Below are 24,325 nucleotides of genomic sequence, written 5' to 3' on the forward strand. Positions count from 1 at the left end.
GATGAATAGAGAAATCTTGAAAATGACCAAAGGAGGGCATAAACTCACCTGAGCTCGAGAATGGGGAGAAAACTCGCCCATTTCCGATCTGAGAGCTCTTTATAGGTGACCTGGTCAACAACCTTCGGCAACCTAACGTGCCTCCTAAACTCATGCATGTTCGGCGGCCGAACCTGGTTTCTGCCCTCAACACTTTCGGAAGCCTAAGGCACTCCCGAAACAGCTCCATGTTCGGCGGCCAAACTTGACTTTCGGCGGCTGAACCTGGCAAAAGCCTCTTTGGTCTTTTCTTTTCAAAACTCAATTTCTTTTTCTATTTAAAACCATGAAATCAGTAAAAACATTTTAGAAATACATTTTACCCCTCTAGAAGCCTCTGGCATCTTTAGAATTCCAGATTCCAACGGAGATTCTGCCGGAAGGTTAGGATTCCGATGCCGAAATCTAGCCGGGTATTACACAAGCTATCAAAGATCCAAATTGGTGTGATGCCATGATTCAAGAGCTTAATGCTTTAATTCAAGCCGGAACTTGGGAATTTGTCCCTCGGAACAAGGCACAGAATATAGTTGGTTGTAAATGGGTGTTCAGAGTTAAACAGAAATCTGATGGCAGTATTGATAGATATAAGGCTCGCCTTGTTGCTAAAGGATATCATCAACGTCCTGGCATTGATTATTTTGAAACCTTTTTACCGGTTGTCAAACCAACTACTATTCAAATAATTTTGTCCTTAGCCGTCTTAAATGGTTGGTTAGTGAAGCAATTAGATGTTTCTAATGCTTTTCTGCATGGAGATTTAGATGATGAAGTTTACATGGAGCAGCCTCCAGGTTTCACTGATACATCTAAACCAGATCATGTTTGTCGTCTACGCTGTTCACTATACGATCTTCATCAAGCTCCACGTCAGTGGTATAAACATCTGTTCTCAGCCTTAATCAATCAATGGTTTCGAGTCTCTCCTGTCGATTCCTCTCTATTTTGCTATGTCAAGAACAATATCAAGTTGTTTATCCTTGTGTATGTGGATGATATTATCATGACCGATACATGCAGTCATACTTTGAATCATATTATTTCCTCTCTCAAATTTGAGTTCATGTTGAAAGATTTGGGCACATTGGAGTATTTCCTTGGTATGGAGGCAACTTGGACCGCTGATGGACTTTTGTTAACTCAACAAAAGTATATACTTGACTTGCTTCACAAAGCACAGATGGGAGACTGCAAGGGAATCTCCACACCAGCAACTCCAAAAGATAAGATGTCTGCTATACAAAGCCACCCAATGAGTGATCCCATGTTATATCGGAGTATAGTAGGTGGATTGCAATACTTGAGTTTAACCCGACCCGAGGTCTGTTTTTAGGTCATAAGGTTTCTCAATTTCTTCATGCACCTATTGAGGATAATTGGTGTTCGGTTAAGCGTATATTGAGGTATCTCAAGCACACTGTTGGTCATGGTCTTTACATCTCCAAATCGGCAAATACAAATTTGAATATATATACTGATGCTGATTGGGCGAGTGACATTGATGATCGCAAGTCTACCACAAGTTATGCTATTTTCATGGGCACAAATCTCATATCTTGGAATTCCAAGAAACAACAAACAGTTGCTCGTTCATCAACAGAGGCTGAATATCGAGCTATTGGTCTTGCTGTCACTGAATTAACTTGGATTCCGTCAATGTTGCGTGACATTACTTTCCATTCCACCAAAACTCCCAACTTGTGGTGTGATAATATTGGTGCAACATATCTTTCTATCAATCCTATTTTCCATGCTCGGACGAAGCACTTGGAAGTTGATTTTCATTTCGTTCGTGATAAGGTGCAAAAGAATGAAGTCAAAGTACAATTTATTTGCTCTAAAGATCAATTAGCTGACATTCTGACTAAACCATTATCCAAAATGCGGCATCAAACTCTAATGCAACATTTAACAATTCGTCCTGTCCCTACAACGCACGAATTGAGGGGGCGTGATAAGGTTTAGAGTTGTGATAAGATTTAGAGTTATGATAAGGTTTATAGTTGGTTGAGATAATATTTGTTATTTATACAATCTGTATCCAACTCAACCACTGGTATATACTATATAAATATATTCTATATAGAAATACAAATAACACATAGAATTCTCAATACCATAAATCTTCTATAAGACCTATGCATAAGAATATATGGCCATTAAAACCAAAAAGGAAGTCTAACTACACCGGTCAATACACAATGATGCAAATAATAGGTAAACGGTGGACACAGAGTTCCGTGGACAGATGCGCTCTCACAAATGACAATGAACGATGGCACAAGGATGGGGAAAAGAGAACAAAAAAAGAGTTGAAATATGTGGCCGCATCACGAAATAGAATAACCAGTGCATGATGATATTCGCATAATAGATGAAATGTTCAGTTAATATGAATAAAATACAGACATATGCAAGAGAATATATGGCCATTAAAACCAAAGTGGGAGGGTTCAACTGCGCCGCACAACACACACGATGAAGTGATTTTTTTTTTCTAAAAAAAGACAGGGGTTTTAGAGGAGACAATGGCATGAGAATACGAAGAAGAAGGTAACAGTAGAAATGGAGTTCCATGGAAAAACGCGCTCTCATAAACGACATTGTCCCATGGGAGCAACACTGAGGTGGCCAGAGCAGCAGCAGTGAATGGCATCGCATTGACAGAGAGAAGAGAAAAACAGGGAACGGGCTAAAATCTGTGGTCGCAAAAAAAACAGAGATTTTAGAAGGGGCAACGATAAAAGAATACGAAGGAGAAGCAAACAATAGAAATGGAGTTCCATGGACAGGTGCTCTCACAAACAACATTATCCCATGAGAGTAACACCAAGGTGGCAAGAGCAGCAGCGAATAGCAACGGATTGACAGGGAGAAGAGGAAAACAGAAAACGGGTTGAAATACGTGGTTGCGATCCCTTTTAGAAAACGGCTTCGTTATGCAAAAGGTGGAAAAGGGATAGAAAGTCAACAATAGCAAGCGGTGAAAAGATGCTTAAACCGCGCAAAAAGGATGGTGTTCATGGCCGCATAGGAAAACAGTTTAGAAATTTCAGAGATATATGCAGCATGCAATAAATACCCTCACTGAAAAGATTTTAAAACTACATGAGAATTGCATGCAGCTGCAATAAGAAGAGGTCTGACCTTAGTGGTCTACCCTTTCGGTTTTGCACCTGACTTTAGTGGTCTGTCCTTCTAGGTTTTTTCTTTCTGACCTTATTCTTTCGATATGATCTTAGAGGTCTACCCTTCCGGATCTTGAGAAATTTTTAATAAAATTTTTTATAATATTGAAATATCCAATTAATAAATTTTTTCATAAAATAATAAAATATTTAACAAGTAAAACTAATAGAAAATTAAATAGTAGATTTTTAAAATTTTAATGTTATTTTATTTTTAAATTGAGCAATCAATTAATAAATTTTTTAATAATAATTTTTTTTATAATAATAAAGTAAAAATATTGCATGAATATAAATTTAATTGATAAAAATAAATTCTTAGAATTGGTAATGATAATTTAATAAAAATTATAAAGAAAATAATAATTGATTTATTTTTATTTGTAATAAAGATAATAAAAATAAAAACAAACCACTATCTACCGAATAAATTTCTTATTTTTATTAAATAAAAAATAAAAACAGAAAATTAGAACCAAAACAAGAGCATGCTGAATTTTTCAAAAGCTCAGGACGTGGCGGTAATTCTCATTTCTCCCAATTATAAATCACTAGATTTTTTTTTTAAAAAGGCCTTTTCAAAATTACGAAAATCAAAATAATAATAATAAAAAAAGAGGTTCTTCATCCAAAAGCAGCATTACAGTAACTTCATAACCACAGAAAGATGAAGCAGGGGCTTCTTCTATGGAGTCCTTGCCATCACGCTCTCTCTCCTTCCTCACTCGCCTTCATTTCCTTACCAATCCTCAGGACCAAACCCTCTTCATCAATCACTGCGACTCTCGACTCCACTTATACCCAGAAACAAGACCTAACAGCTAGAGAGAGGAGGCAACTACGGCATGAAAGAAGAGAGAGCAAAGCCGGCTACAGCTGGAGAGAAGAAGTCGAAGAGAGGCTTATCAAGAAGCCCAAGAAGAAGCGAACTTCTGGGTCGGAAGACCTCAATCTTGATAACCTAGCCGACTTGGGCCCTCAGTGGTGGGCTGTTCGAGTTTCTCGCGTCAGAGGTGACCAGACCGCCGAGCTTATTGCTCGCTTGCTGGCCAGGAACTATCCTGACATGGAATTTAAGGTGATTCATACTTAATAATTTGTTTTCTACCTTTCATTCCTGAAATTTTGTTCGAAAAAATGTATTTTGTTGTTCTTAGATTTCTGGGTTTTGAAAGATGTGCAGCTCAATTTGGAATTGCTTCATTGTGGTCTCTTTGGATTGACATATTTGCATATCAAGTTATTTGGAGGTCATGAAATGAGAGTTCCTTTAATAGCCAATTTTTAAGTGTAGAAGTTGCTTTGATTAATGTATTATTTGATAATCACAAATAAGTGGAATGAAGTATAGTTTCCTCCACCTAACAAAATCAAAATAATGTATGGCTGATTGAAACTAAAGTAATTGCATAATGGTTTGCCTCGGTAGGAACTAAACACATATGCAAGAATATGAAAGTGCCTCCTTTTATGAATCTCTGCTAATTAAAGTAGCTATTCTTATGTGGTGGTTGGCTCACATTATAGTCTTATTAATTTTGTATCAGTTTTACTTTGACCAATTCATTACTAGGCAATTGTAACTTCAGTATTGACACTAACTAGAGCTACTTTAATTTTAATGTTTAAAGCATTGGCATTCTGCTCCATTCTTTATGTTCTAAAATTGTTAAAAGGTGCTTGTTGGTTCATTAGGTTGCAAAAATTGTTTTTGGGGGTGTTAGAAGTTTTGATAGGGGTTAGCAATCAACAGACCACAGGAGATTTGAATTAGGATTTATTTATTTTTCTGAATATCTCACTGCTTGTTTTCAGGTTTATGCTCCATCTGTCAAGGTTAAGAGAAAACTGAAAAATGGTACCTACTCAGTTAAATCAAAGCCAATTTTTCCTGGATGTGTTTTTCTATGGTGTGTATTAAACAAAGAGATGCATGACTTCATAAGAGAGTGCGATGGAGTTGGTGGATTTGTTGGTTCAAAGGTTGGAAATATGTGAGTGCTTTCTTTGTCTTTGTTGTTATGTTTGGTAGAACAAGTATGTTAATATCTGGCGCAAATGTTATATGCAATCGTATTCATTCATATTCTGATTTGCTTGTGCATGGGATTTCTTTGGAAAATTCTAGCATTTTTATGAACTATATAAAAGGCTACAGTGTTGGCAAGGAGCTTTTGAAGAAATCTCACAAACCCATGTTCAAAAGAAGTTTTTTAGTTAATTAATGGGATTGTATGGGAAGTGTACGAAGAGTCAGAATTGTTCAACAACTGCCTAAATGTGAAAAAAGGGGGAAGTAACAGTTGGGATACATTTTTGTTTATATATCTCTGGGCAGAGGTTTATATTCACATTATGCATGAATTTTTTAGAACTGGAATTTGTTTTTGTATGTTGACCTTTGTAGATTCCTTACAGAAATATGCTTTTTGCATGTGTGCCTTTTGTACTTCTTCTTTGTTTTGTGAATGGAGGGGGAGGGGGATTCAGCATAATACTTCTTTTTACTGTTTTTTTTTTCCAATGTGAAACTATTAATTGCACAGGATAGGCAATTATCTGGCCGAAGCGACAGTGAGTGGTGGTATATGTGGCATTTGGTGTCTTATTCTTTTGGGTTAACAAGAAGATGTTGATTTGCTTACACAGGAAAAGACAAATCAACAGACCTAGGCCAGTATCTGTTCAGGACATGGAAGAAATCTTCCAACAGGCAAAAGAGGAACAAGAAAAATCTGACCAAGCTTTTAAGGAAGAACAGCTAGGAGAGGAAGTGATAAATTCAGGGAATATTGTTGACAATGGTATCATAAAATCAGTAAAAGATTCCATCCAAACGAGGGGATCTGCAAAAATTTCTGATCCTCTTACAAATGGTTCACCTAGAAAAAAGACCAGCAAGCTCCCGACTAAAGGTTCAACTGTTCGGGTCATATCTGGGACTTTTGCAGAATATGAAGGCAGCCTCAGGAAAATAAGCCGCAAGACTGGAAAGGTAGAGCTTTATCACATTAATAATGTTATCTGCAGTTTAAAATGATTTTTTTAGAACCATTTTATGGCCTAATTTGACCATTACATCTTTTTTTATATCTTCTCTGCGCTTCTTGCAGGCAACAGTGGGATTAATGCTCTTCGGCAAAGAGACTTTAGTGGACCTAGGTCTCCATGAAATTGTAGCAGAAACAAAATAATGTAGATACACGGTCTCTTAATAAATGGCAAATAAACAAATTTGGTGAGTTTTTCCATGTTTTTACTTGCATTCATAAAACCTACTATCATAGGTTTCGGAACACACAATGTACATCGGGTTCTGGCAAAGAAACTTAAGCTGTTTTAACTACTAGGCACTTAAATTGCACTGACCATTGATTGGTTTTGTTGAAATGGCATTGTATATTTCTATGGAACGATTTTTTTATCTCTCAAGATATCTGAGTTCTGCTTTATAATTTTCTAGTCAGAGTTAATAAACATTTTTCTAATTAATACTTGCTCATGCACTTTTTCATTCTTTGCTTGGATTTGCCTTCAACAGGCATTGAGACACAGATAGGATGACAAGATTCATGGATAATCATGGTGCTGTTCAAATTTGAAGAACTGCAAGAACTGAAGAATCTTGTGGAAATAAAGCTATTTTGTCTGAAACAGTGTCATTTTTCATAACTTATCCTAAGGCCAGCAATGCTGCAAGTCGCAGAAACAAGCAGCTGCCTCGTCTCAAGTCACTGATTCGTAAACCCGAGTTGCTTAGTTGGAGTCCATCACGAAGCACAGAGCTAGAGAAATCAGAGAGATTTGATAGCATGTATGTTCACTTTCTATCAAACTTTGTTTCATCTCACATTTTAAATCAACTTTCATGACCAGACGGACTCAAATTGCATTTATTCAAAATACTTGTTGTTTGTTTTATTAAGGGCCTCCAGTTAAGAATTCTCAGTTTGTTGTGTCGCCCAACTTTGATCTTATGTTATTAAAATGGAAATCAGTTCATTTTTTCTTCATGCTTTTCTGGACAAAGGCATAGTGGAATGAAAGAAGTAGATACGTGTAGTAAGAAATGAAAATTGTTCAAGGAGAGATTACACTCTTTGCTGGTTTGCCAGTTCTATCTTCTAACTAGGAGTTAGTTGAGCTGTAAATATTTTAAATCCTTGATGAAAATTTGGGTTTCACAGTTATGTTGCATGAAACAAAACTAAGGGTTGCAATTAAGTAGGATGTTTGGGAGAGTGAAGACTTAAGGTGGAAAGGCCAAATTGCCCTTTTAAGGTAAAAATATTAAATTTCATTTTTCGATTTAAATTTATCTCTAAATTATTATTAAAAAGTTAAATAAAACTATCACTTGTCATGATTTAAAAGTCGTATTTTTCTCATTTAATTTGATCGGACTTATTTAACTTTTTAATAATAATTCAGAAGTCAATTTTCTTTTTCTAAAGGCTTAAACTTAAGCCGACCAAGTGGTTAAAATAATTTCAGCCATCAACCAAATCAAAAGAGGGATGAATCAGCAATATACCTAACATAGTATTTTATTTTGTTCGTGAAATTTAATGTCCATCAAATCATGATCCTAAGGTTGGGTCATGTGCTCAATCTCCTTAAAGGCGGCCTTGAATTTCCCAAAAAAAAAAAATGCAGATATTTAGTGGTCCTTCTTTGCACGCCCTAACTGTGAAATTTTTAATGCTAAAACTATCCTCTATGATAACTGCATTTAATCATCTTCCCCTTCCTCTCTAGCTTGATATTATAGTGAAGGCTTTGCTTTTTCCACACACGCACGCCGAGTGAATGCCAATAAGAGCAAGTTTCATTGGTCCCAAGAGTTTTAAGAGCAAGTTTCATTGGTCCCAAGAGTTTAAAGAGCGGGAGAAATCTTGAGTTGGCATTGCTGGAGTTATTGCTGGTGGGTATAATTTGCTACTAATGTTCAGTATATGAGTGACGTATAAATGTTATTCTGCTACCATATCATCTGTTTCTATCGCTTAAATTCATACACATAACCGTCACTCTGCTACCATATCATCTGTCTTTATCGCTTAAATCCGTACATACGGACGCGCCAATATACTTCTTTCTGTTGGACGACCATTTAATTTTCTAGGCGCGCGTGCTGAGAGAGAAGCGAGATAACTAGGCCTGCTCTCTTATCTTTTATCACGTTACTGGATTAGACTATTATTGAGTGGACCTGACTGACCAGCTTCATATCACTGGATTGGGGCATATAATATTAAACTGGTGTGCTTGAAAATAGTCTGATAAATTTTGAGTCTGCAATTTTTTTCAGAGTCCGGTCTCACTATAAAATGTAAGAAATTGGACGGTTATCAACTAGAGGCGATGATTTAACTTATTTAGTCACTCTTGAATCAATAATCTAAGTAATCAAGCTCTTATTTTTATATTTTTGACTTTAACTAAAATTTAAATTTAAAAATCATTAATTATATATACAACTTCAATACCAATAAATTAAAATATATTCTTAGGGCTTCCCTATCTAACTAGTGGGAAAGAGGTCACAAACTCACAATGTGAGTGGTCCAACCACCAAGGTTTCAACTTTATTACTCATTGAAGTCACTTGTCAATTGTCATGGTTATATGCATTGTCTCTCTTGTGATATAGACTTTTTATTGCTGTCATCATACACTATTATTTCTTCCCACCAATGTCTCAATATTAATATTTTTCATATCAAATTAAATATTTTTAGTATTTATTATATTAATAAAATTAATATATATTTTTATTAATTATTTTAAATATCAATATTAATAATTAAATATAATTTACTAAATATATAAGGTCAACTATCAATTTTAATAAGTTTTCACTTTTCAGTCATAACTTATAAATTATCAGGTCAATCAAATAACTAAACAAAATTTTCGTTTATTAAAATAATTTATTTTTAAAAAATATTTTTTAATAAAATAATTTATTTTTATTATTTAATTTTGATTTAAAAAATAAAATATATTAATAAATTTATATACAAAAATCATAATAAAAATTTTAAATCATAGAAAATAATTTTTTAAAAAAAGATAAAAAAATTCTTATTAATTAATTTTTTTAAATATTTTAAATATAAAAATATGAAAAATATTTTTAGTGAAATAAATAATATTTAAATATGATATTAATTAAGAGATTTGGAAAATATTCTTTTTTTTTTTAAAAAAAAGTGCGGTTCGGAGATATGGTACTCCAATTAAGACGTCCTTGAAATTATACAAAAATAATTTGGCCCATTATCACAACATGTGACCCTCCACGATCAATGTAATTTAAAATAAGATTCTAATCAGCTACACGGTTCACCAATCTCATTTTATTTTTCGTTTCTTCTATTCTAAATAAATTGAAAAAAAAACATCGAATTTTAAATATTAATTTCATATCTAGATACTTAAGTTTTATAGTAGACTTTTCTTTTACATTTTTTAATATTTGAAATATTTAAAAGAAATTAATTAAATGAAAAATATTTTCTTGAAAAAAAAATACTATTTTTAAAAAATAAAAAAAAATATTTTTCACAAATCTTATTAATATATTTTATATATAAATTTATTAATATATTTCACAAATCTTAATTTTTTCTTTAATTAAAAAAATATTTTCGGTTATAAAATAGTGGAAGTCATTTTTAATTTTTAGTTATATAATAATTTATATATATATGTAAATTAATTAGTAGATTTTTTAAAATATTAAAAATATTTTAATATATTTTTTAAAATTAAAAAATTAAAAAATAATTTTTTTTATTATAAAAAATTAAATAATAATTTTTATATATATAAAGTAAAAAAAATTTTATATTACATGATATTATCCATGAAACTTATTCATTTAAACACCACCAACCCTTTGGGATGCATGATGGCACCCACTACATAAGCAATAGAATGGTGGTGGGACATAGGGAGACGTACACAAGAGTAGCACACAACAACATTTCTCCGTGGAGATTAATTGACTAGAGGGCGGAGGCAGACAGGCAGAAAGAGACGCAAGGGAAGGTTCGTTAAACGGACCGCTTGTTTTTTCACTAACTGCACCTGCGCTGACAATGTTCTCGTTTACCTATTTTACCAACAAGACAAAAGCATGCGCACGTTAGTTTTTGCCTGAAAAGATTCGCTAAAGTATGCATTGTGCACACAACCCATGTGTCGCAGCATTTGTAGATAGTAGGTCAACTTTATGTGGCATCATCATGGGTAAATTACACATTTGATACATCAATTCAGAGATTTACAAATCCAAATAGAATGATTTGAAATTCAAAAAAAGATAAAATTTAAGCGTATTTGAACAAGTTTCAAATTTTATTTCTTTAATTCTTATTTTTTTATAATTTTTTAAAAAATAATAATAAATAAATAAATAAGAAGCTTATTTGAATTCATCCAAAGGTCAAGCACAAATGCTCGCTCATTCCACAGTTGAGGCGCTGACATAGAATTTTGGCCATTATTTTTCCTGTTGTGTCGGTTCAAGCCAACGAGGTCGAGGTGGATGTGTCATGGATCTAACATCTCACCCTCTGCGCATTGTAGATTCACTGTGGTCCACTTCACAATTCTCTGCTAACCCTCCAAAATTCCAAATATAACTGCTTATTTTTCCCTTAAGCTTTGAAAAAGATATTGTAAATTTACTGACTCGCCAGCTGTGTGGTCCACGTGTCTTTGGGAAACAAAGTGTAGAGAAGAAGCGAAGTACGTGAGGTGAGTGGGCTTGACTCGGACTTGACCGTCAAATTTGAAATCATTCTTTTTGAAGCTAAGACTGCGTTTGGTGAGGGAAATTAAGGATGAAAGCAAAGAGTAAAAAGGACAAAAGTTTAAGAAAGAAATAATTTTCTCTAACATCTTATTTGGTGGTGGTAATTTAATTGAAAATTTTCAAATTTCAGTATTAAATTTCTATTTATTTTATTGATTTTTTTAATTTTTTGAGAAGTTAAAATTATTTTTTAATATATTTAAAATAATTTATTTTCTTTAATTTAATTAAATTACTGCTTAAAAATTTATTTATTTTTGATTATTAAAATCGTTAATATTAAAAAAAATTATATTATATATAATAAGATAATAATTTTTTTAACCAGAATTTTTCTCCTAATCACGATTTTTTAATTTTCTCTTTTTATTTTTCACCCCATTCAACTTCATTTTACACCAAGTACTTGCAAATTCAATAAAACATAGGGGTTTGGTTGCAAAATTTGGTAATATAATATTCCCTCAGTCAGAACAGAGGGTTGCAGAAACGAGTAAACGTATTTAATTTTCACAACCTCCCCATTATTCTTTACTTTCCTCCTCTGCTTTCTAAAAAAAGGAGAAAAGCAAATAACTTCAACTTGTAAATGGGTTCTTCTCAGAAACCCTAGAATCCCATCATCAAACACCCACCAGATTCCTAGATTCAGCTCTTGCCCAGTTCGGCCATGGCCGCTTTCTTCATCTCCGCATGTTTTATTGCTCTTAATTTCCTCATTTTTCACCCCGAAATGTTGTCTGCTTACTCAAATTCCTCTTTTACTTTCGAAAGCTTTGACAAAAATTCTAACTTTGAGTACTTCTTTGCTCTTTATGGTGATGCATATGCTGTTAATAATGAGTCTACGCTTCAACTTACTCGCTCAGTGAGTTCCAGTGCTGGACGAGTCATGTACAAGAAACCCATCAAGCTTGTTGAAGGTAAACCTGTGAATTTGATCTCTTTCTCCACTCAGTTCTCGTTTTCGATGTCTCCTGATAATGGGGATGGCTTGGCTTTTATTATGGTTTCCGATGCTTTTAATGCCAGTTCTTTTGATAATATCCCATTTGGGCTTTCTTTAAGATCAAAGGAGAGTAATTCTGAACTTCTTGTTGAATTTGATACAAAGAGGGATACTAAGTATGGTGATTTGAATGACAACCATGTGGGAATTAATGTGGGTGGTTTACTATCAGTCGAAGTGAAAAATGCTTCATCTGCTAATATTGTGTTGAATGATGGGAAGAGATTGAGTTCTTGGATTGATTATGAAGCGAGTTCCAAGAGGTTAGAGGTTAGATTAAGTCGATTTGGTGATATAAAACCCACTGATCCATTGCTGTCTTACCCAATTGACCTGCCAAAATTGTGGAAAGATGATAAAATTTTTATTGGCCTGAGCTCATCCAATGGGAATTCCTCTCAGGCATGTTTTATCCATTCATGGAGCTTTGAGCTAAGGCATGTTCCTCAGTGGATGCATTCTGAGCCACTAGATCCTCAGGAATTTGCTAAAACTGAGAAACCTGTGGTAGTTCACAAGCGGAGTGCTTGTGTTTTGAGAGTTCTTGCTGCAATGATGTTTGGTACTGCATGTGGAGCACTAGGTGCTTTCATTGTGTTGTATCTGTGGACCATCTTTGGCAATAGGCGACCTGTAGTGCCAGAGGAGTGCTGTGTCGAGTCGGTGGATTTTGAATACAAGAAATTCAAAGTAGTTGTAGAGAAAGCCGTCGAAGATGGCAAGCAGTAGACCTGTGTGTGGTGAGATTTTAGATGTTCTGTGTTGTAAATTCATGTTCTTTTTGTGTTGAACTTGCAGGTTTGATGTGGTGATGTAACTGATGATCAATTGTTCAAATGTAGGTTTTGTCATATATTGTCTAATGATCTGAGCATTAGAATGTTAGATTTCATTCTTGTTTTTATAGATTTCACTCTTGCTTTTATATGACTAATCTGCTTTGGATGGATTATTGAATTAAATTGTACTGCTTAATTATTACTGACTTGATTCAAATTATTTTTATGGAAAGTTCACCATCTTAGGATCTATAGCAGTCTTTATGCTTAAGATTCCATTTCTGTGATTTTTATCAATGTTTTCTTTAAAGCAGAATCAGCAGATGCTATTGCAGCCATTTTTCTTGTAGTCTCTTATATTGAGGTCCTCCATGTTTATGCACGATAATCGGATAGTTCGATAAACATGAAAATGAAATGCTTTCCTTATGGCATTTTATTTGTATTTAAGTTTGATATGCAAGGCTATAGTGGGAGTCTTCTAGTTGAAAGAAGTAATGTTTCTGAATGAAACATATGATTGAGGAAAAGAGAGCCATTCTCTATTTGTCCTCCCAGTCCTTGTTTGAAAATCCCTTGTCCCCAGAAGTCCAAGAAAAGGAAAACCAGACCGCAACACAGTAGTGCAGCACTACCGAACGTAAACCCTTTCTGTTACGAGAGCCTTGCAACTGAAGTTGCAGCACTTGCACATCCAATACCATAGCCCCATCAACCTAAGACATGGCAATGCAACATGATATAAAGAAGAGCAAAGTCATATGTCATGAGTTTCCTCTTCTTCCTCTTTGTAGTCCTCATAAGCTGTGGCATCTTGGTACTGCTGATACTCGGGGGCCAAATCATTGTTATTGCTCTCTGCCTCTGAACTCCATATCATCCATACATCCCCATGATACCAGTGCAAGAAAGCCAGCCTCCTGAACTCACTCACAGGGGGGACATTACTTGATTGATATCGAGTTTCCAGAAAGGATGTGGATGCCATTGACGAACATTGAAGTTGTTTGGAACGTGAAAAAATGAAGGAGGATATAAATTGAAGGAAATTGAAAATCTTACAGCTTGGACTTGGGGAGCTTAAGGGTAGGGGAGCAGATATCATAGAGAGCTTAAGGGTAAGGAAATTGAAAATCTTCCTTTTCATGATTTTAGATAATTTTCTTTTTTAAAATAATTCAGACATAACATATAAACCCCAAAATTTTAAATAAAACAAAATAGGTAATTTTTGGTGTTGATAAAATTAAAAAAAAATTATTATTTAATTTTTATGTAACGGAAAAAATCATCAATTAATAAACTATTAGTTAGTAAACTTTTACAACATTCTTAACTTAAAAAAAAAAAGTCTATTTAGTTTTTTCAAAAATTTATTAGTTAATTTTTAGATATTTTTAAAAAAATTTTTAAAAATTTATTAATAAATTTTTTCGTATTAGAATATTTTAAATTTTGTATATATTTAATATTTAACAGTTAAAATTATTTAAATTTTTTTTTAAAATATTAAGAACTTAATATATTTTTTAAAATAATGTATTAAAATTGAAGAATTCAGCAGTGAAATTTTTTTGATTAAATAGTAGTATTCCTTCATAAAATTAAATTAAAAGATAAATTTGATATTTTTAATTTTCATTCTATAAAAAATTATTGAAATATAATATCTGATTGGATGGGTAATGGAGAAACTGGTAATTATAGATTTGAAAAGCTTTATCATTATCCGAATTAATATTTACATCCTAATTTCAAAAAAGCAGGATGATTTAAATTTAACTGTAGCATCAGAGGGTAGACTTAGCTGGTGAATGGGGATACACTAATTCGTATACCAAACAGGTCAAAGAAGTTAAAGCCCAATCCTGCCCCTTTAAAAGCACGGATCCGGCGCCCCGTTCCATTCGCTGCACATGACAAGTTAGGGTTTTAGTTCTCGACTCCATTCACTCTTCAGGAGAAAAAATCTCAAAATTTCTCAGAGAAAAAGCAAATGCTCAGCGTTTGCTAATTTGATCTTGTAGGTTGCTATGACTTATTACGTTCTACATTATAATTCAATTTAAGGTTTTCTTCCTTCTTTTGGGCATCTGTGATGAGTTGATTAAAATTTGTTATCCTTGCACTTTGATTCGCAGTGAAGAAAATCATGGGGAGTAATAACTCTGAGATGCTCTTAATGAAGCTTTTATCATCATTATTGTTTTTATTTTGAAAATATTTGGTTTTGTTTTTGAACTGGGCAGATCATGGTGTGCTTGATCCCTTTTTTCCCCTTTCCTTATATTTCTGGATCAGTGATGTTGCTGATATTCTGCGTTATCTATCTGAAAATTATTTGAATTGAAGATAACTGTAATGTGCTGAGATCCTGAACTATTATTTTCCATCTGCAATTTTTTTTGTTTGCTTAATGCCCTTTTAATTGTTGGCTTATATTTAAAGAGGAAAGTCATTTAATTTTTTCTGTTTGGATTGCTCATTGATGATCAGATATAGCTTTTAGAGTAAGATTATATTTTCTAATGTGGTGGACAAGAAATTCAAATCTTTTACTGGGAGAATGATGTTCGGAGTCTCGTGGTGAATGATGCCACTGAACTGAAGTTTGGTTCTTTTTGAATTTGGAGTTTATTGTCCAATATTTTTTCCCTTCTATCTGCGTTGTTATTCTTGGGGATTGACTCATTGTTCAAACATTTGCTTGATTGGGCTTATTGTAAAGTGTGGTTGGATCAATGATGTTAATTAAAAACTGCGTTATCTGTCTGCAGCTTCCTTATTGGAATTGAAGATATCTGTTATAACAGTCTGAGATCCTGACCCGGTGTCACTTTAAAATGCCCCTTACAGGTGATTTCACTGGGGGGTGTTGCCTATTATGCGTCTTTCTGTGATTTGCAAGTCTGATGAGGCATTACCCATATATTCTATCCTAAAGGTTAATGAAATGCCCAGAAATCTATAGTGCATGCAGTCGTTTTTATACAGTTGAGAATCTCATTTTTATATTCAATCATATCGAACGGTTTGGTAGCTTTCGTTCAATTTTTGTTGGAGTTCATAGAATGTGTTGTATTCTTTTCAATTAATGGAAAATTATGAACTTTCAGCAGGCATCCAACATTGGTTGCTCTACCTCTTTTCTTTTCTCTGAGTGTGAAAATGGTTGGTCACCTCCCAGTCCTCAATTTATGGAGTTCTTTTTGCTTTGGGTGATACAATTGTTTTTCAAAATTAGTATCAACTTACAGAATGGGTATCAAGGATCAGTAAAGAAACAATTCACGTCAACAACAATAACATTACATAGTTCTGGACGTTAGAGAAGCTCCCCAAAATCGAATATCCAGTCATCTATTTGAACAAACGCCTTTTACCTCTCAAATTATTTTGGGCCTCAACCCAGTATTAATACACAAAACTCTCAAGTACTCGACAGTTCTAGAAAAATTAGCAATGAGACAGAATCTTGCTCGACCTCACCCGGAGAAAAGCTTCACTAGGATAATGATGATGTTTAGAATTATAAGTGGTAATCTCATGAACTGGCAAGCATGTATGAGCCCAATGATCTGTCCCTTAATCGAATTTCTTCTGCCTCCTTGGAGTTCTGCCAGTGTCCATCCCCTTGGAGCAAGGAACCTGTCTTCATTCAGTATTGCTAATGCATTTGCAAAAAGTAGTAGACCTTCCAGGAAAGTCCAGAAACCCATTTTCTGCAGCAAAGAAACTTGACACAGCTCTGTTTCAAAACAAACACAGATTAATCTAAAAAGAGAGGCATGCACTATTTCATGTGTATGTTAAGAGAAGTTAATAAGCAGAAAGAAAACTGAAAGTGGAAATTTCAATCAGTCACTAGATTATGAGGAAACTTGGAAAGGAGATGAAACATACATTTGATTGTAATCAACAGCATCACATGAAGAACCAAAGAACATGCTTCTATCCATATCTTTTTAAATTGTTCAAACCTATAAAGTTAAGATGGCATAATGAAGGTTTCGCATATAATTTGAAGGAAGCAAAAGAAAATAGCGTCACACAACAGCAGCTAAAATCTTAATCAACAATCAAACCAAGAGAGATGATCTCCGAGCTGATTCTTCCATAAAATCTCATTTCCATATCAAATCAACAGCAGGCCGCTAAGATAACCGAGTGATCCTGAATAGTTTTATAATAATAATAAATGAACAAAAAAAACTCAGAAACACAATTGCAGATTCCGTCATGCCAACCAGTTAACAACACTGATACCAACAAATTGCAGTTCATTACCAAATTAAACTTGCAGAGAATCAACACAATTAAAATCTCATGGGACCCTTTTGATTTCTTGTGTCTAAGTAAAGATGGGCTCTTTTTTATTTTATTTTATTTTTTTTAGCAAAAAATAAATGGCTGGTTTGCTTATGAATCTTCAATTGGCACAATCAAAATACAAACTCTTGCCTTCATCATTCAATTTGTGGTGCCAATATCTGGCAAACATGTTGGTAAAGTAGAAAGTAACCAAAGCAAAAAAGAGATGATCTTCCCTGATTTTCACTAAAGAAAAAAAAGCAAAAAAGAGATGATAAGGCCTCTCACCAGAGTCGAGAAGAAGCAATCGATGAAACTGAACTCTTTACTATTAGCAGTATCGTCAACCTAGAAAGTTCGATTCCGTACAGAATCGTTTCCAAGAGCGAACATTAGATCCAAAGAAGAAAGGATGAGAGCATTGGATGTCCGTCTCCTTTTAGCTCTTTCTTTCGGGTTGGACCACACTGACATCATCCCAAGATTCATTTGATCCAACGGTTTAAAATATCACGTGGTGACCCGATCCGATTATTCGGGGTGATAAAACCCGACCCAATAATGATTTCGGCCTAAAACCATGGCTCGCGACTCTCGCTCGCTTGTCTTGAACAGTTGTAACCCTCCCGATCCAACCGCGCAGTTTCCCTACTCTCGAAAGCCGCCTCGTCTCTGAAAAGCTTTGCTGGCTACATGATCAGCTACCACCACCCAGAGCGTCCGCGAATGGCGTGGAGCCATTGAATCCTCAAACACCCTCCTGAGCTGCCATTCCAACCATCGCGAAGGAACTAAATGATCGAAGAAAAGAGATGCTGAAAATGGCTCTGTTTATTCAAATTAAGCTAAGCAACTAGCAGTGGACGGAATTAAACGTAGACATGGAAGACTCGCCGTTGATGTGCTCTGCTTCGTCCCCGCACAGAGGGATTTTGTGCCTACGTTGAGGGTGCAAGATGATCAGATGCACCCGGACATGTATTTCCAAGTGGGAAATGCTTCATGGGGAAAGATTAGGACGATGATTTTTGGGAGGAGCTGGCGTTGATAATGAGGAGAGAGTGCAACCGTGGGCGGCGAAGTTTGATGAGAATGTGAAAACGGCAGGTTTATGAAGGTTAAATTGAGGATGTAGGAGATGGTGAAGGAGGCCGCAGAGGATTCCCTTCTTGGGTTTGAATTGAATCTTGCCGTACTCAAAGAGGTAACAAGACGTAGAATTTTTCTGTGCATTTGTTCTCTTCACATTTAAGCACTTTAAAGCCATAGCTCGTTTGGAAATTTATGGATTCCTTCGCTAATATGTAAATTAGCATGTCTGGGGCCTCAAAAAGGAATTGGTTACCAATGTGTATCTAATTGTAAGAATTTGCAAATGAATTCTGAAAGGGGTCTAGAGTTTTGGAGATTTTCACAATGGCTTTAAATGTAGAATAATTCTGTAAGGACCCATGGCTTTGGAATAGTTTACCTTCTAGTTCACGTTTTGAATCAACCCATGGCTGTGGAACACTTAGGATCAATTACTAATCCCCCTTCATTTGATGGCGCTGTGGTGGGAACAGATGTGATCATAACACCTTTCACAGTTTCACTTGTGATAGGACTAGATGTGGTGGTGCTCCGAGATGTATCAATATGTTTTAGAGAGGCAGCTTCGTTTTGTAGTTGCTGCGAGAAATATTTATTATGTGCATTTAGAGGTTTCCCTATTAGAAGTGCTACACAAAATTTTAAAGTACTTTCAATGTGGTAGGCTGAAGTCACAGATTCAGAGCCGACGAGGAGGACATTTGGAAATATAAATTTTATCTCTTCATCGATGAACTTCTTCGTCGAATTGAAGAACTCGGTTTCAGATGAGGAGAGGTTGAAACATTTGTTTATTTTTATCTCTGAGCGTGAGAAGACCAAGAAGAGGTAGAGAGAAGTAGAAAATGGGCGAGGGAAGAAAAATCAGAGAAAAGAAGAGTGTAGAGGAAAATCTATCAGATTTTTTGTCTTTTTTTTTTTTTTATTGTTTTTCACATGTAAAATATTAAAAATATAAACTGAGAGATTAATTTATAAAAGATAAACATTTATTAATAATTATAATATTTAGAGATTAATTTCAATTAAAAATATAAAATTTAAATTAAGAAATTATTTTATTAATTAAATAAAATTCAATGGATTAAATTTAAAATATAAAAATTAAATATTAGAGAGTAAATTATAATTTATCAGTGATATTTAACGGTATTAAATTAAATCTTCTCGTTGCTAACCGTGTGAAATTACAAGATATTTTTTAAAAAATTAAAAATTAAAGTATAAGACCCTAATCGAAAATGGGTTAAACCAGTAATTGTTTGTATTTATGAAAAACTTCTAACGAATACATATATGCCTGTGTAGCTAACACTAACCTGATTCACCTAATGATACATAATTTACCCTCTACATTTTCCTAATTTCTGTTTAATCCTCTATCTAAAAAAAAAAAGAACATGTATTTCTTGATCACATGAGAAAAAACTGAGACTTCCCTGATCGCAGCTTCTTCGGTCCCTTGTCTGGTCAAAAGCTGCTGGATGGAGGCACCACTGGCGACCATCCTTCTCTAGGAAAGTGGGTGTCAAATAATTCACAACGCCAGCCAGGCGTCAATTCTTAGCCACCCTATCTCTGCGATGCAGCCCCAAGACTTGGTTTTAATCTCTTTTTAGATTTCAGGCTGCTATGTAACTCATGAGACTTGTTACATATACAACCAGGAAAAGGATTTGCATAGAAGTTCTCTTCCAGCCTCGGTGACTCTCCTGCTATCCTAAGATATGGAGATCCAACCCTGTTTGAATGTAAACTCTTTACCCTTGCAGAGAATTCTTCCCAAGATATTGAATCCTCATCCAACTGATCGATCAAGGTAACAAAATTTTGTCTGAGAAACGAGAATTTTGTTTCAGTTAGATTGATTTCAAGGAGATACTACTTCCAGGATAAGAGAAAACCAAACTGAAAATGAGAGCAGGATATTTTATCTAACCTGTCTGGATTGATAGTCTTCCGAAATCCCTCAAACCGCCTATGCCCCTGCACTGCTTTGGCCATATTTCCATCGTATGTATAAACAAAGACATCACTTTCGAGTGCCACAATATAATCCAAGGCAGCCAGGCGATTCTGATATGGCTTGAACGGTTCTAACTCTTCTTCCGTTGCTAGACTATAATGAGAATAAACATTTGAGAACTCTGCTCGGAAGGCTGCTAAGCTATTGCTACCATATATTTTTCCTGCAACTATGTAGATAGTTGTAGAGGAAGGATACCCCATGGCCTTGAGAAACAGAGCTGCTTCTCTTGGGGACATTGGACATCCTCCTTGAAGTCGCCTTTCTCTGCTATCTATCTCTTTCTCCTTCCAATGTTGAACTTTGTATCTCATATCCCTGAGCTCCTCGGCCTCTTCTGCTGTAAGATTGTGATTGCAGCCAGTGAATGAAAGCATGTCTTTCTCATACCTTAAATGCAGAGCAATATATGGCTCGCTATTATTCCTTAGTCTGTCAACTAATATCTTGCCAAGATGCTCAAGCTCCTTTGAGTACTGGAGAGCCTCGTAATTGGCACGGCACCTTAGCCTCTGAATGGAGGGTGCAAGGCCATTGTTAGCTAGTCTTGAATCAGTGTGGGTAAACTTCACCACCTTATGCTTCCTTAACAACGAGGCCATGTCATGTCTGTAGTAACTAGCCTGAAAATGAAGGTCCTAAGCTGTAATTCCAATTAACAGAGAAATGAAGCAGAACATTGTAATTTCCAACTAAAAGATAAATGTGTAGGATTATTTTTTTAAAAAATCCCATAAGAGAAATATTTTCAGACCTTCGACCAGGAGACAGGGGCCTTTAAAAGGGGCTTCTTTGTTGCATATTCAGGTGGTAAATACTCTACTATATCAATATCATCCTTTAACGTTTCCATGAAGTGTCTCCAGTCAAAAACGTCTTTAAAAGTGCTGCAAAAAAGCAATATAAAATTGATTTCATATTAACTTTTAAGCTTTTTAATTCTCTGCAACTATAACTCAACATGATACCTTGGATCTGTCCAAAATGAGTCATGATCAAGAGAAGGTAGGACAAGAGCTGCATTCATTAGCTTTGCAACAGCAACCATATCACTAATCTGAGCATCATTAAGAACTCCAAATCAGCACGGAAAAAAAAAATAATTAAAAACAACCATTTTTTAAGCTTCATAAAACATGAACAGTAAAACTCACTCCTGTTCTCATTTGATTCAGTCCACCATTGGCATGAACAAGAAGATACCCATTCGTATTTCTAGCCTCTAAAACAAATTAAATTCAATAAATAAAAAAGTTCAGACAAGAAATTGATCAGGCGCAGAGATTCTTGGCAAGTTCATTGTAAGTAGAATTTGGAGCATACTTATTTGAGTTCTGGGCCGGGGGATGCACTGGTAGTAATTGTCACTGTTGGGTTTCATCCAAATTTCTGGAGTCTGCAACCAAGAAAAGACCAAAATTTTTTAAAGGATGTGATATATATAAATCAGTGCAATTATAGTCACAACTAAGTTTCCAATAGAAAACAAGAAAGCCAAAGTTAAAAGGATTAAAATAACGAACGAATAACTAATTATTTGAAAAGTAAACCATACGCATAACTACAGTGAAGATTCTGGTCTTAGCTCCAAACCCATAAAACAAAAATTTTTTGTTCTTACACGCTAATAGCCGCCATGCATTCTATATTCAAAGTACTAGCAGAGACCCACTGTTTCTATTCTCTTGCAAGTCAAATTCATGCCAAAAGCCTCGCCAACCATTCAAATATATATATATACGATTCATTTTATATAAAAGAAAATATCGATAGTATAATGCAATGCCATTAAGAATAATATAAGTTTTTCTCGGGAACCAAGCAGTGATTATGAGAAGGAAAAGAAAATGAGAAGGATATAAGTGTATATGGAACATTTAGACTTACTGGGAATTTCTCCAAAACGCGCTTGGGCATGGAGGCAGAGTTTTCGGAGACAACACGTTGAGCCATGGCCCAATCTTCTTTGATAGTCTGTAGGATTAAAAGACCGTTTTCTCTACTTTTCTCGACGTGATGATCTAAAAATGAGACCTTAAGGAATACCGAAATGACCAACATCAACGTCAAAGCAGCGAAAATCTTACGACCCATGTTTTTACCAGATCTCAAACTCTGAACCATGGTGGCAATCCAATAGCAACCATCTTCGAAAGCAAGCAGCCAAGCCTCAGGAAGAAAGAAGAATAATTTCCTCCGGAGCAGAAGATACCTGATCAAAGGATGGTGGTGGTGGTGGTGGTGATGGGGTCCAGCGGAAGAGCCGTTAAGAGTGTCTTCTTCGTCAGAGACAACATCATAATAATCGGAAAAGGCAGATAGTCTATCGGCAGCATCAACGCGTCGTCTAGTGGTGGTGGGTCCAGGGTGACTGCTGGGGCTAACGCTGGTGGAGGATGCGGAGGTGGGACCACCGGACGACATGTGCATCCGGGAAAATCAAATCTTCCCCAGAAGAGGAATTAAGCGAGGGAAAAAAAACAAAAAAAGAATTGAAAAAAGGAAAAAAAAAAAAAAAAAAACAAGAAATGATGATTGAGAGAAAGAGGAGAGAGAGAGAGAGAGAGAGGGAAGCGTTGGAGAGAAGTTGCTTGAATGGTTAGTTCCGGCGAGTAAGGTGTCCGGAATCTAAGGAGAACAGAGGTGCGAATTCTGTTTTCTGATTTTGGATTCTTATATATACGGTTTTTTGGGCTGGTGCTTGCGATGCCATTGGTGGCTTCTTTCTTGTTCTCCTTCTTAAATAATTGTATGGAAATTTCTTTGAAATGACAAATTTGCCCTTCTGGTCATTTCAGTCCAGTGACATAATTATTAAAAAAAATCTATACGTGACAACAAATAAATGAAGATACCTTGTAAGTAGGGTTAGGGGGTTAGAGTGTTTACTTCAATTTAAGATTTTTTTAAAAATAATTATTTTATTTAATTTTTTTGTAAATATGAAATTAAAAAAAATAAAAAAATTCAAATTTACAACTATTAAATGAGTAATATACATTTAAGTAGAGTTTGCTCTATCATACGATACAATTCAATGATGTTTTTTATTATACTACAAAATTAATTATATTGGCGGAACACACTTATTTTATAAAATTAAATTATTTTATTTTAAATAAAAAAATTAATTAAATTAAATTCATGCTGAAGATACAAAAGGAATTCTATCAGGTTGTATTGGTTTTCTTGTGAAGGAAATCGTAGGGTTAGAAGAGTTTTTCATTTTGAAGCAATGTGGATATCATGATGATATGCAACCTTCTTGATAAAATACTGACATTACCTGGGGCTAGTGACACGTTCTCTTCTTATGCTAGGGCTTGATTTAGTGGAGCAAGGTTCATTTTGGATTCAATTTTCATAAATATTTTATTTTTTAATATATCGATCTGTATAAATATGATAATAACTTAATTATCTTTTATATTTTTTCTAAAAATTTAAGAGATAAATATAACAATATATTAAAAATAAATTTATATTTAATTTACTCTCCTTTAAAAATTAAAATTGTAGGCAGGCAGTAGTGATCCTTATTAACCCTTTAAATCCGTCATCGGTGATTATGGTAATACAAAATTGTTTGATATGGAAGGGTCCGATAGAAAGCCTTGAAATCGAATAAATCGTGCGAGGGATGATGAAGGTGTGTTGCATGATTCATGAAGGTGAGGAGCATTATTATGAGGGGAGGAGAGCTACGTTGGAACAAAGGGGCTATTAGTATTACTTCCGAAATCTCATTTAACTCCAATATTTTTGCTCCATTACTCAAACAATTAAAAAATTTTTTTTTTTCTTAAGAATAATTCTCTTCTTCGTTAATAAAAACAAACTACATTAATTTATTTAAAATTATAAATATTTTATTATTATAGTATTTTTCATATTTAATTTGTGTTAATTTCAGAATTATTTTTTTTTAGATTATAGATTATTTTCTTTAGGTTCATAGATCAAAATCGCTAAGTGAATTATATCAATGAAAATTATTAAAATTGAATTTTCGTTTATTATTAATTCCTATCGATTATAATTATTTTTGAACAAGTT

The 24,325-nt window shown here is 34.5% G+C and overlaps 4 protein-coding genes and 3 non-coding genes across 12 annotated transcripts; 5 read left to right on the top strand and 2 right to left on the bottom strand.

Moving 5' to 3' along the window:
* The first annotated feature begins 3,818 nt into the window (after positions 1-3,818).
* On the top strand, positions 3,819-7,240 carry LOC110621763 (transcription termination/antitermination protein NusG). The gene is made up of 5 exons (XM_021766050.2): positions 3,819-4,305; positions 5,043-5,221; positions 5,877-6,222; positions 6,341-6,465; positions 6,769-7,240. The coding sequence occupies exons 1-4, from the start codon at positions 3,895-3,897 to the stop codon at positions 6,419-6,421; spliced, it is 1,017 nt and encodes a 338-aa protein (XP_021621742.1). The 5' UTR covers positions 3,819-3,894; the 3' UTR covers positions 6,422-6,465; positions 6,769-7,240.
* Positions 7,241-11,530: 4,290 nt separating this feature from the next.
* Positions 11,531-12,967, top strand: LOC110620087 (L-type lectin-domain containing receptor kinase VIII.2). The gene has a single exon (XM_021763665.2). It carries the CDS (start codon positions 11,723-11,725, stop codon positions 12,788-12,790), a length of 1,068 nt encoding a protein of 355 aa, XP_021619357.1. The 5' UTR covers positions 11,531-11,722; the 3' UTR covers positions 12,791-12,967.
* A 1,959-nt stretch (positions 12,968-14,926) lies between these two features.
* On the top strand, positions 14,927-15,019 carry LOC122724474. Its single transcript, XR_006351847.1, has one exon. It is a non-coding gene; the product is annotated as a small nucleolar RNA snoR26 (small nucleolar RNA).
* Positions 15,020-15,131: 112 nt separating this feature from the next.
* Positions 15,132-15,218, top strand: LOC122724476. Its single transcript, XR_006351849.1, has one exon. It is a non-coding gene; the product is annotated as a small nucleolar RNA snoR27 (small nucleolar RNA).
* A 354-nt stretch (positions 15,219-15,572) lies between these two features.
* On the top strand, positions 15,573-15,666 carry LOC122724475. The gene has a single exon (XR_006351848.1). It is a non-coding gene; the product is annotated as a small nucleolar RNA snoR27 (small nucleolar RNA).
* A 446-nt stretch (positions 15,667-16,112) lies between these two features.
* Positions 16,113-17,714, bottom strand: LOC110621105 (protein transport protein yos1). Of its 6 annotated transcripts, none has more exons than XM_043959133.1 (4): positions 17,440-17,568; positions 16,926-17,013; positions 16,744-16,820; positions 16,113-16,576 (listed from the first exon to the last, which is right to left on the bottom strand). In XM_043959133.1, exons 3-4 carry the CDS (start codon positions 16,763-16,765, stop codon positions 16,326-16,328), a joined length of 273 nt encoding a protein of 90 aa, XP_043815068.1. In that variant the 5' UTR covers positions 16,766-16,820; positions 16,926-17,013; positions 17,440-17,568; the 3' UTR covers positions 16,113-16,325. The 6 variants fall into 6 exon arrangements, 5 of the variants coding, with proteins under 5 accessions (XP_043815068.1, XP_043815070.1, XP_043815069.1 ...); XM_043959135.1 differs by having other exon boundaries at positions 16,113-16,588; XM_043959134.1 differs by lacking the exon at positions 16,926-17,013 and having other exon boundaries at positions 17,440-17,556.
* A 1,763-nt stretch (positions 17,715-19,477) lies between these two features.
* LOC110621103 (O-fucosyltransferase 19) lies at positions 19,478-22,969 on the bottom strand. The gene is made up of 7 exons (XM_021765168.2): positions 22,157-22,969; positions 21,593-21,665; positions 21,424-21,491; positions 21,238-21,326; positions 21,024-21,156; positions 20,183-20,892; positions 19,478-20,077 (listed from the first exon to the last, which is right to left on the bottom strand). Exons 1-7 carry the CDS (start codon positions 22,697-22,699, stop codon positions 19,816-19,818), a joined length of 1,878 nt encoding a protein of 625 aa, XP_021620860.1. The 5' UTR covers positions 22,700-22,969; the 3' UTR covers positions 19,478-19,815.
* Between the last annotated feature and the right edge of the window lie 1,356 nt (positions 22,970-24,325).

This window comes from Manihot esculenta, chromosome 8 (genome assembly GCF_001659605.2).
Source record: "Manihot esculenta cultivar AM560-2 chromosome 8, M.esculenta_v8, whole genome shotgun sequence".
Classification (NCBI taxonomy): Eukaryota; Viridiplantae; Streptophyta; class Magnoliopsida; order Malpighiales; family Euphorbiaceae; genus Manihot; species Manihot esculenta.